Here is a 12,335-nt window from a genome sequence, read left to right as displayed (position 1 = left end):
GAAATACACTGCTGAGGGGAGCAGCGGGCGAGATAGGAGAGGTCTGCTTCGCCATGTGGGTTGCTCTCTTGCCGGCCAGGGATGGAACTCATGCTGCAGAGGCTGTGAATTCCTTCATAGTGCGGTGCTTAACCCCTTGCGCCACCAGGGAGGCCCTGTACAAACTGATTTTACTTGAAGAATTCTGGGTACCATGTTCAGCACATGTTATTTTCCTATGATTTATTATTGGGTTGTTGGAAAAGTCATGATGTATTTTTTCTGTTTTTCAAGCAAAAATGTATCATGATATTTCTGACAACCAAATTGTATTTGGGAGCACTAATTTGGACCTGGGCATCTATGACTCCATAAAGCACTACAATACAATGACCTGTGGCAAAGTACTTTCATAAGGTAATATAAATGACCATTTGTGTGCTATTTGCTCTTAAAAGACCATAAAATAATGTAAAGCTACTTTACCATGATTGTAGATCATAACAGACTTGACACTCAACTGTAATAGCAAATCTGTGTAATAAATCAAAATGCACTGTATTACACTTTATTTAGAAGTCTACGTTTTTCATAATGTCAAAAATGCACCTTAGTCATTTCTAATGAGATAGATTAATGTTTGTTCTGTATGAAGTATTTAGTTCAATTCATACCTAGAATAAGCAGTATTAGTTTGGTACTTTTTGTTGTATTTATAATATACTGCTGTGTCATCCTGGAATATTGAAAAGGCAAATTGGAAGGAGTATTTGTAAATGTAGTCAGAAAAAGTTGCTTATCCCATAATTTGAATGTAAATTACCAATTTTTTCTTTAAATTACAAATTTCATTTGTATTCTGGAAGTATTGTTTCATCTTAAAATTTAATGTTATGAAAAATCAAATATGCAGATATATTTTTTTCTTGTGAAAAATGTGGCACTTTTTCCTGAAGGTTCTATAATTCATTCTATATCAGCTCATATTAGGGCAAGCACACTAGTGATGGTGTGACTGCTGCTCTGAGTTTCTGCTAAACCACCCTTTATCTGTAGGGTCTATATCAGTGACTAAAGCTGAAGCTCACTGTTCTTTCCAGAACAGTTGAGAAAAGTGAACCGTGGTGGTCCCTTTTCTCCATCTTCTGTGCTCAGAGAGATACATCACTGGCTTTCATAGCACAGATACCATGGATTATTTTTCTCAGTTAACTTTCTAAGTCAAGTTAAGTGTTTAATGCTAGTTCAAAGAAGTCCTTAGTCCTTCTTTTTTAAAGATTTATTTTTTATTTATACAGTAGCTGGGGTACGGGAGGGTGAGAGGATTCACCAGAGACAGAGTGGGGAGCAGAACAGGCAGACAGACCGAAAGCACTGCTGAGGGGAGCAGCAGGTGAGACAGGAGAGTCTGCTGCACCATGTGGGTAGCTCCCTGGCTGGGCGGGAATCAAACCCTTGCCGCAGAGGCTATGGACAGCTTCACAGCCACGGGGGAGGCCCCAGAAGCACTTAGTCTGAAAACTCTGTCCTTTCCATTCATCTCCTAGCTTTCCTCATCATTCCGCTTTAATTTCTTGAACTTGAATTATTGCCTGAGTACAAAGAACAAAATAAATAAATACAGGAACATAAAATGGGGCATCTCTCTCTGCTAATCCTAACCGTAAGATTTTCATTAATCTTACCAAAATCTTGTTTTCATTATTTCATCCTGCAGTTACAAAACCTCCAGCCACATTCTGTTCTCTGACTGCTTTTCCTGGAACCCAAGGTCCTACAGGACCTTTTTTAGACTGTTTCCATAATTCCCTACATAGTTTGCATTAGTCTTCTGTTTATTGTCTTCCATACCCATTTGAATTTCTGCTTTCCCCTCAGATTTTTCTTGCTTAACTTGACCTTCCTCCTGTATTTATGCCCCTTTATTTAGCATTTGTCATACGAGATCTCAGTATTCAGTTTTTTAAATATTAAAAATGTCTTACATCCTCCAAAGTCTTTCCCCCCTTGATGGCTGGCATGATATCATATCCTTGTATTTTTTATACACCTTCTATGGTAAAAGGTATACTGTCAACGTGCTGTAAATGATTGTGGGTTGATTTCTTGGTCTGATCTTTTCTTGACTGCACTTGTCTTTCCTGTGTTCCGTTCCCCTAGTAGCCCCAGGTCGCTTTCTGACCTTTAGGTCTGCAGCAGTTTTCCTGCCAAGAATGTTTCTCTTTCCAACCGCGACTCCAATTCAGGGTGCATCAGATGAAGCTTCCATTTCTGTCCCATATATCAGCAATCATTAATTCACAAAGGCACAACCAGCCACACAACACAAGTCGAACAGGCATCTAATGTAAAAGTTAAGCCAAAAGTAACTGGAATGAAAATGAAATCTCATTCTAAGCTTTTCATATTTTTTATATCTTTGTGGGGTTTTGAAAAGACACTGCAAATCTGCAGGGCCAAAAAGTTAAAATCTTACAAAATCTGTTTAGTATTGATTGCTTGATTCTAAATTTACATGTGTTGTATCTCATCTTCAAATGCATACCACATCCTGTAGCACATAAATGAATACAACCTGCTGAATTATTCAAGGGAGTGAAGATTCACAATAACATGGATAAATGATTCCTGCTACTACTTTCTTTTAAGACTCTCTTGGGCAAATTTTTCTGTTAGGAAAATGAATATAATTTAAAATTTCCTTTTCTTGCCTTTATTCAACCACAGTTAGAATAGCTAAAGAAAATTTTAGAAACTATCCTTTCCCCTGGGAAGCCATTGAAAAAGCTAAAGTAAGAAAAAAAAAAAAGCAAGTTAGCATATGAGATATTCTGTATTATTTGGGTGTGGATGAGTATGTGTGTGTGTGTGTTTCTTTTCCCCTAAATCCTAAAGAAAAAATGCATTTCTACCAATTAGGTAAAGCTTTAGCAGTTGTGTGCCCTCCTCACTCCTCACTGGCATGCTCTGTTGGACATCTTACTTCAAGATGGCCCAGTGTCATCTCTGAGAAAGTTAGGTAACTTCTTTCTGAATGTTACCAGCATTTACCTTATAGACACTAGCAGCTACTGAGTCTGTCCTCATTCCCTCAGGTGTTTGGAACTGTGTAGATTCAAAATGGAGACTGTTTTGAACCCATGGAATAGACTGTTTGGTGACCAGAGTTTCTGCATTTGTCAGTATGCTTGACCAAAGCAAATGTTGTGCCTCCCATCATTACTGCTTTGTAACTACTAAAGGATTTAACTTAAGATAGGTCCTACTTACAGAGCTTCTGTACTCACTCTGCCCCTCAGTTTCGTATCTACAAACCTGGAGCAGTACTCTACCTGCTCAAAAGGGTGTTGTGAAGATTATAATAATTGACAGAACAATGCCTGGCACAAAATGAAAGCTGTATAAATGTAAGTTATTACTTTCATTATTCCCCAAATTAACTCATGAAGTCACCGTCTCCACTGTTGACGCCAATACAATAACCATGTATTCAGAAGTTTGGTTTTGTTTTTTCCTCATTCCCATCTCCTGCCCCTCTTCTTGCTGATCACTGTCATTTGCATGGGCACAGTATCTCTCCTGGATCAGCTTAAGTCCCTCTTTGTCTTTCTTTCAGAAGCAGGTCTGCTACTAAAACCAACAAACAGAAATAATCACCCTAGGTGAAAAAGTGATAGTCCACCCACCCTTTCTCAGACTTAAAGTATCTGTTTTTGTTTATAAGTATACATGTTTTCTTACTGTTGTTTCCCCACACACCCACCACTTTTTCAGGCTTCATAGTGTTCACAAGATATTCCAAAACTAGTCCATAGCACTGCAAATGACCCCATGATACCTTAAGTGAATTTACACCTGGAATGACCAGTATTAAAATTACTGATCAACCATTATCGCCATCTGTTGGTGGAGGTTGGAGTGGACTCCGCTCTCAAGAACCTTGACTTGAACTGAGTATGTGCAAAAGCTGCAAGTTCCCTAGTGAAGGGGGGAGGAGGAGAGAGAGATTGAGAGAGAGAGAGAACGTACATTCACACACACACACACATTCAGGTGCATTGGGCATTGTCTATAAGTATGTACACCAATATTTTTTTCATATCCAGGACTTCAGAGGATTTTAATATTTCAGCCCACTGTTCTAAGTGTTCTAGTTACAGTAAATATATATTTTTTAATAATTAGGGTAATTAACAAAAGGATACAAATTAGGAAGGACTGAGTATTGTGGGCAGAGGGGAAAAAACTAAGCTTGATTTACTAATTGCAAACTAAAAAATTCTTAGATTTTATATCACAGCAGATAAAAGAAGAGTTCTAAGTAGATATGGGAGAAAAATGATGACAGCTGTGGTGCAAATGAAAGAAGTTTGGGTAGATTCTAAGGGAAATACTATTTACCAAATTCACATAGGCTTATAGTCTTAGATGTGAGTTTTTGCTTGTTCTCACTCCTTGAAATTCTAAGTATTCTGTAGTCACCTCTCTTAATTAATCTTTATCATTTTACATTCAAAGTTTCCTCTGGAGTGATTGTCTACTGTTAGCAAAGAATAATGCATTCTCGTGGTTGGGCCTGTGGTCCGAGCTTGTTACTTTGAAACCATGTAAAACTCAAAGAAGCTTCATATTCAGTTTTCCCAAAGAATCCTAAAGCTAGCTTTCTTGGACCTGCATCTCTGTGATGTTCTAAAAGTATGAATCCTGCCAGTCAGGAGCTGTATTTTTCTCAGTACATAGTATCTCCCTTTTACTTAAATGATGGTGTTGTGTTTCACAAATTATACTGCAAATAGGAACAAGGGCTGGTGAAAATCTGGTCACTTTATGATGCTGACAATCAATTATTAGACTAAATGTTAATTATCTGTAGTTGTATATTTTCCTACCCCCTCACCCCTATCACTTGCCCTACATTATTGTATCTTACTACAAATAAAATTAATAGAAGGAGCATGGGAATACCTCTGAACCCTTCACCCCTTTCTGTTCCTCAGGGTATAATTTGATGGACAGCTGTTCCCCACAATCTAGATCTGGCCCTTTCTCGTGTCATTGAAGCCACTTGTTCTTGCCTTCCCTACAATATTATGATTTCCAACAATAGTGACTGCATTACCCACAAGAAAAGCTAACTTAGCTTAGGACCTGAGTGATTTAAAGTTTTAAATCTTCCAGTTTATGGGTCTGTTTTAATGAGGGTCTCTTATGCTCTGAATGTTGTAAGTGAGCGGATGACCCCAAAAGAAGATATTTTAGGAGAAGGCAATCCTTCAGCACTCCTCAGGTAATTATTCCAGATAAGCGTCTTCCTGATCCACTGGATTATCAATATGCAGTGGTTCCATGGACCAGAGCCAACTCTTTTTGACTTTCTGGAAAGTCAAAGTTTGACTGTCTTTCAGACTGAACCCACAAATCATGATGAAAACCACAACAGAAAGTAAAACAAACACATTTCAGAAAAATCTCTTCTCCTACACCCACCCCCCCCATTCTTATCCCTCTTTCAGCTAAGAACCACATCTCTATTTCTCATGTTTGAAATAAACTACTTGCTTTGGTTTGAAGAAAAAACCTATTCTAAAACCTTAGAGCTTCCATTTTGTCTCTCTCCTTTCTGAGTATTCTGAGTATAAAAAGGAAACATTGTTTCTTAAAATTATTTCATAATTACATTGCATTGAGAACTTAAACACAATTCATTTTTGAGCTTTGGGATTTTAGGCAGATCTTAGGCTCAAAATTTCTATGAGCTTATGTTTTCTCATTTGCAAAAATGGGAATAATAACACCTCATAAGGTTTTTGTGAAGTTAATTAAATAAGATCATACATACAAAGTGCCTGGCACAATGCCTAGAACATAAGTAAAAACTGAGTAAATACAATCCCCTTTCAGGATTATTATAAAATCACCAACTAAACGGTTAAAGAGATTAGGGATGGTTTCATGGAAAAGATAATGTTTGAACAGGTTCTTCAAGTTCAAGCATGGGTAGAATATGGTAATGGAGGGATGGGAAAGACATGTTCTGAGTAAATTAATACAGCAGACAAGGATTGAAGGATCAGAGGCTGGAGCTAAGGAGAATCATCATGTGCTTTTTGAATTAGTCTAGGCACAGGGAAGGGAAGGAGTGCATATTGGAAATCTGCCAGAGACAAAACTCAGGAAAGTTATTGATGGGCGGGATCCGGGATGACTGGGTTGGTGATTGCTGTCTCCTGGACCTTGAGCGTGTAAGAGGACTGGGAGAGTGCCAGTGCTAGTGAATGAAAACAGACTTGAACAGGAAGGAGACAGGGAAAGATGTAGTTGGGGATCTTCGGGAATGAGACTGAGAAAGTAATGGGCACGGGGTTACGTTTTACTAGATTTTTAAGTGTCTTAATAAAGTAATACAATATTAAGTTGAAAAAGGATGAGACAAACCCTAAAGTTTTGATGGATTAAAAAGAAATGGGCATCATCAGAGAAAATTGTGTTAATTAAAACCATGGCATTGGATGAATTTCCTAAGAAAAGGCAGGGTTGAAGACCAAATATTAATGTGATGACAGTACTTAGTTCAGGTGGGAGGGAGGAGGAAGCTGAATGGGCAAAGCAGCACTGAAAGAGCACCCAGAAATCTGGAATGAGATCTTGGGAGTGGGCGGGGGCAGAAGCAGAGGTGCAGGTGGATAGTTGGGGAGGTCAGGAGCAGCATCTCGGAGTAAAGAGAGCAAAGAGAACCAAAACCAAGAGTGCATATCAGTGCTACTAAGGGCCTTTTCACTTTCCTGCTTTCAGCCTCTCCCTTTCTCCATGTAGTTACCTTTCACATTAAATGTGGAGAGCAGGACCAGTGAGTAGACAGCCAGCTACTAACCTCGAAATATCCTTACTTAAGTTTGGCTTACAAAAGACTGAACTCTGTGACCTCAAGCAAAGTCTCTTAATCTCTGTGATTCTCAACCCTTTTATCCTAAATTGGAGGCATACCAATTTTTTCCCTCCTTTTGGAAAGGCATGAGGCAGGCAGGGATGCAATCTAAAAGCATTTTTGGCTAAAACTTATACAAACATGACAGTAAATATCAAGCACGTAACTGAGATAGATAAATAGTTGCAAAAGGTAGTCTTTAAATCACTTTTTCTGATTTGCAGATTTTTTTAAATTTTTTTTTTGTAAGCTTAGTGACCTGTGCTAATGTTGTTGAAAATACTCAGAATCTCTATAGGGAATTGAAGGTGTTTTGCAGCATTATGCCTCTTGGATGTAATTGTCATTTGAACCTTAAATTATCTTTACTTTCATGCCTAGTTAGTAATCATTTCATTATATGATTACACGGAGTGAAAATTAACTGAGGGAAAGGGGTGGCTCAACCATTTGTTTCTTCAAGAAAAATTTATTTCAACTTGTTCATTGCATAAAATAGAAACCTACAATATTAAAAATGGAAGTGTTAGATACATGCATTTCCTAAAATTTTTAGCACTCGTTTTAGTCCTCAAAAATCAATCCTGAGAAATTAATACTAAAGAAAATGTCAAATTTTTATAAAAAAACTTTTTGAATTTACCATGTATAAATAGAACATGTCTCAGATACATAGCAGAAGTTATGTGTGTTTCCCTGAGTACTAGTAATTTGAAAAATAATTTTTCAAAGTTTTTCCCTCAATTTTAGAGAAAAGCATAGATTACAGTCCCTTACATAGTGACCTGGTCACTATGGAAGTTCATAGAATTAGTACATATATTTAAGCTATACTGCTATTTCATTTTCAATAGCAGTACAGTAATTTTAATGTTCTGTATCTTTTCTTTCTTCCCCTAACTTCTGTTGTGCATTAAGAAATTAAAACACATTTCTCATATAGAACCTCATAAAATTAATAATTCCTGGTTTTATATTTTGATTGTCAATTTCTCATATATATATGTATTACACTCTTTAGTGAACATACTGTATAATTACTACTGAGTTAAAAAGTGCTAAATATATAAACAGTTATCAAAATCATAGGTTAAAAAATCCTTTTTAAATTTTCTATCAAATGTGTTAAATATATACATGCACACACATTCCCTTCTGTGATGACCTTTAATTATGCAGTGCTGTCTGCAAAACCAAAATAAGCAGATATAGTGTAGGCAGCTTTTATTCCATTATTATTTCATAAAGTCTGTATGGGTCATAGTACTTTTCCTTCAGTAAGTCTATGGTCTTGCATTTTACTTTGTATTTGACCGCAGGCATAGTGTTACTAGAAGAAACTATATTTTAATAGAGCCCATAGTCCATATTTTTGTTGTTGTTGTTGTTGTTCTAAAGATTACCAGGTAAGTGCCTGATTCCTCGAAGCTAAACATCAAACTGTAATACAGTTTGGGCAAAGCAGCACCTCTGCTTCTGCCCCCCACCCCACTCCCAAGATCTCATTCCCGCTTTCTGGGTGCTCTTTCAGTGCTGCTTTGCCCATTCAGCTTCCTCCTCCCTCCCACCTGAACTAAGTATTATCATCGCATTAATATTTGGTCTTCAACCCTGCCTTTTCTTAGGAAATTCATTAGTTTTGAGTTTAGAATTCTGTCCCCTAGTAAAGAACATTTTGTACATTAACATATTTGTTTGAAAAGTATGTATATTCTTTGGACTTGCACATTACTAAGGGTTCCTTGATTATAACACTTCTTTTTCTTTTTTAGATATGGGAAAATCGTCTCCACAAAGGCAATTTTGGATAAGACAACGAACAAATGCAAAGGTATGTTTCTTTGGCTGATGGTTTGCAGAATCATAGGTTTAGAAAAATGAAATTTTAATCCTGGTCTTTGGTTTCAAAACCACCTCTACATTATTAAAAACCAAATTTTATATGTCACCAGTTCTGTCTTGCACAATGTCAGTGTGCTGCTTACGTTTATCCCTGGTTGAGTTTTGGCTGGAAACCCAACAGCAGCTATTAGTTTGCCAGAATTCCAGATTTGACGCCAGTGGAGTTAACATGCATAATACTGGTTGGCATTTAGCCCCTGCTTTTAAAAGGGGAGTAGAGTTAGAAAATAGCTTTTCTTTCCTGAGCCTGAGGAGATTAGAGCTGCTTACTGAAGACCATTGGACTGTACTAAAGAACTGAAAAGATTACATATTGTGCAAATTGGCTCTATTAATTAGAATAGAGTAGTTTTAAGCAGTACTTAATTACATGTTTCAATACACCCAATTGTTCTCTGCTGAATGCCTGTTGACAATATTGGCAGCAGGGAGGAGAGAACCATTTTCACTGACCAGATTGTAATAGGGAGGGGAGGTCATACACCCCTTTGAAATATGCTGCTGCATTAATTTGATGTACTGACCTTCAGTTTTGTGTGTAATTAGGATGAGCTCATCCAGCTTCCTGAGCTGGAAGAGGAGGCTTCTACAGTAGGCAGCACCAATGTGTGTGCCTCTGACTTAACAATAAGCATGTGATTTCTAGGAAAAGGAAAGAATGGGGTCAGCTGATTTTGAGGCTAACTACTGACCCCATGAATTGAAAGAAGGTTGACAGGAATAGGCAGAGAAGGCAAATCTCCTCATTAATTAGACCCCAGTTTTTCAAGTGGTGGTGACGACGGCTGTGGCTTAACACAATCTGAAAAAGGCAAAGAACATAAATGAGCCCCTATGTAGGGCCTCGTCTAAGAAGCCAGCCCTTTGCTTTAATCTAGCCTTGAAGTGGCTCATTGTATATATGTCTCTTCTTCAAAGCTCCCAAATTTAAAGGCACTGTTGTGACAAATATCTAAGCCCATGTTTAATCAACAGAGCACATGTAAGGCAGTTTTACCTTGGGACAGTGAATAGAGCAGTGCTTTATGAAGAGTGGTGCTCTATAAATATTTTAAATGAACTACAGAGAGTCAAATTGTAGACTAAAATGTATATACTTAGTTGCCAAAATGAGTCTTACTTAACATATTTGCAAGTGATTTGGGAGCCCAGAAAAAATCTTTTGGTTTTCTAAACAAAAATGAACTCTTGCTGGCAAAAAACAGGAAGCTGATCTCTAACATTTCTTTCAAACCAAGAGAGGAATTACAGTAGGCAAGTGGTTTTATTGCATAACTGTACCTCTGCACCCCCAAGTAAATAAATCAGTCTTACACGGCAGATCAGTGTGTTAAACAACAGGGCTGCCCTAGGTAAGTGGGGGCTGGGACACAGTGGCCTCCCTGGTGGCATTCTTTATGCTGTCACTGTACTGAGAAATTTACATGCCTCTCCAAGCAAACTATTCTCTAGAAGTCAAAATTATACCAAATGCTCAACATCATCTAAAATACTACTACGAAACCTAACACTATAATACAAAACCCTAACAGTTAAAAAGGGTCCAACGATAAGTGCAGAGATATGTGGGGCTTTGAAATAGGGGTTGGAGTAATTCAGAACTGATTTTCAATATAACGTCTGCTGGAACTCTCACTTAAAGCAAGTCTCAGGACATAACTGTCTCCTGTGGGGGCAAAGATGGTGCTTATTCTAGGGCTCTCAGCCTCAGACAAGCCTCTCAGCAATAGATGTCAACAGATTTCTCCTGAGTGGGTGAGGGAAAAGAGTAAGAATAGGCTTATAAATTCCTATACTGAGAGATTACTTAAAAAAGGAATTTCAGGGGCCTCCCCGGTGGCGCAGAGCTGTGAAGCAATCTGCAGCCTCTGAAGCGCGGGTTCGATTCCTGGTCGGCCAGGGAGATTCCCACATGGCGTGGCAGACCTCTCCTGTTTCACCCACTGCTCCCCTCAGCAGTGCTTTCTGTCTGTCTGTTCTGCTCCCAGCTCTGTCTCTGGTGAATTCTCTCACCCTCCCATGCCTCTGGCCTGTACCCCAGTTCTTATATAAAAATAAATAATAAATCTTTTAAAAAAAAGGAATTTCAGGACAAACGACAAGAAATAACATTTAATGTAGTTCATAATAAAGATCTATAACATGTTATCCAGGTTATCAGTAATGTAAGGTTAGGTAGGTGAATGGATAAATAGATTCATCGAGTATTGGGCATAAATGAAAAGTTCTTATGTACTAATTTTTTGAGACTGAACAAATCAAAATGAGAAATGAGAAATAATGGAAATGAGAAATAATAGAGGTCACACAACATTTTTTGTCACAAAACATTTTGGAGCTGACAACCAAAAGACAAAATTAAGCTGAAGGAGTAATTGCTCTGAATAACATATACCTTAGTTATTAAATTTTAAAAAGTCACAATTTAGTTGTGCTTTCACATTTCATTTTTTGTCAGTTTTTAGCTAAGAAAGCTATTTAAATGATTTTTCACATTGGTGTATGAGGCAGCTCGGGCTCACCCCACCAAAAACAAAACTCATGAAGAATGTGACATTGATTGATTGATTAATCATTAATGTTCAGTTTGATACAAGACCAGAAAACACGCTTTCATACATGCACCACTGTGCACTTGCAGAGTTGAAGAGAAAACAAACCAAAGGGAAAATAAGGGCAAGAGCAGGAAATCTAAGGATATTACAGTGGCCTTATGTTGGCTAGTGTTCAAAGCAAAAGTAGAATGCATAAATTCAGTAATCACAATGTGAAGGAAAATCTAGGAGGCAGGAGTAAGCTGTCATCTTGAGATCTGAGAAAAGTCCTCCTGGGGATCCAGTCAGAGGGTGCTGTGTGATTTAGTGAATTCTATCTTCATTTTAAAACATCTTTGTACAATTTATATAATGAAACCCACTGAGCCTATATAACCTAATTTTACATAGTCTTCTATCACTGTAAAGTAACAACATAGAGAAAATGGGAGACACACAACAGCACATGCTTCTATTATCTTTGTTTTCAGCAAATATTTATGAAACAACTATGTGGTAAGCATTGGGAAAAGCCAGAAATGGATGTAAACAATTCACTAAAATAGAACCATTGTGGATTTTTCCTAGCAAGAAAATAACAAAATAATACTAGTAGTACCTGGGTGGATAATAGTTTTCAACTACAATAAAAAAAATTGAGATGTTCTGTTTATTGTAATTTATTGACAACAATAAAACTGGGGGGCAAAATTAAATAACCATTATTTAAAATTACATCATTTCAGTGTAGCTGGGTGTTCATTTATGACCTGCTAAAATTGTGTTTGGTAATAAAATATGTATGAGTGCCTGTGTGTGCCTCTGTAGAGGGATGGCAAATTAGCGTTAACAGCAGATTTCTAAAAACATCTAAAATATGTTTAACCTAATTTCTAACCTGGCATTTGAGTTGCATTCTCTGCTTTTACCTGGATCAACCTCTTCTTTTCCGTTCCAGCCTGGCTATTTCTCCACTGTCTAAATCAAATTAAGCC

At 37.5% G+C, this 12,335-nt stretch overlaps 1 protein-coding gene across 12 annotated transcripts in view; it reads left to right on the top strand.

Annotated features, from left to right (window-relative positions):
- The window catches only part of RBMS1 (RNA binding motif single stranded interacting protein 1), a 211,357-nt gene that overhangs the window by 161,927 nt on the left and 37,095 nt on the right, over window positions 1-12,335 (top strand). For all 12 annotated transcript variants that reach the window (XM_054699778.1, XM_054699777.1, XM_054699781.1 and 9 more), the window contains exon 3: window positions 8,677-8,735. In XM_054699778.1, the coding sequence (XP_054555753.1) occupies window positions 8,677-8,735 (59 nt within the window). The remainder of the gene's footprint in view (window positions 1-8,676; window positions 8,736-12,335) is intronic.

This window comes from Talpa occidentalis, unplaced genomic scaffold, assembly GCF_014898055.3.
Source record: "Talpa occidentalis isolate TD23 unplaced genomic scaffold, MPIMG_talOcc4v2.1 talOcc4.3, whole genome shotgun sequence".
Classification (NCBI taxonomy): Eukaryota; Metazoa; Chordata; class Mammalia; order Eulipotyphla; family Talpidae; genus Talpa; species Talpa occidentalis.
The sequence above is the reverse complement of the archived record's forward strand: the minus strand, read 5'-3'. Positions and strand labels throughout refer to the sequence as shown.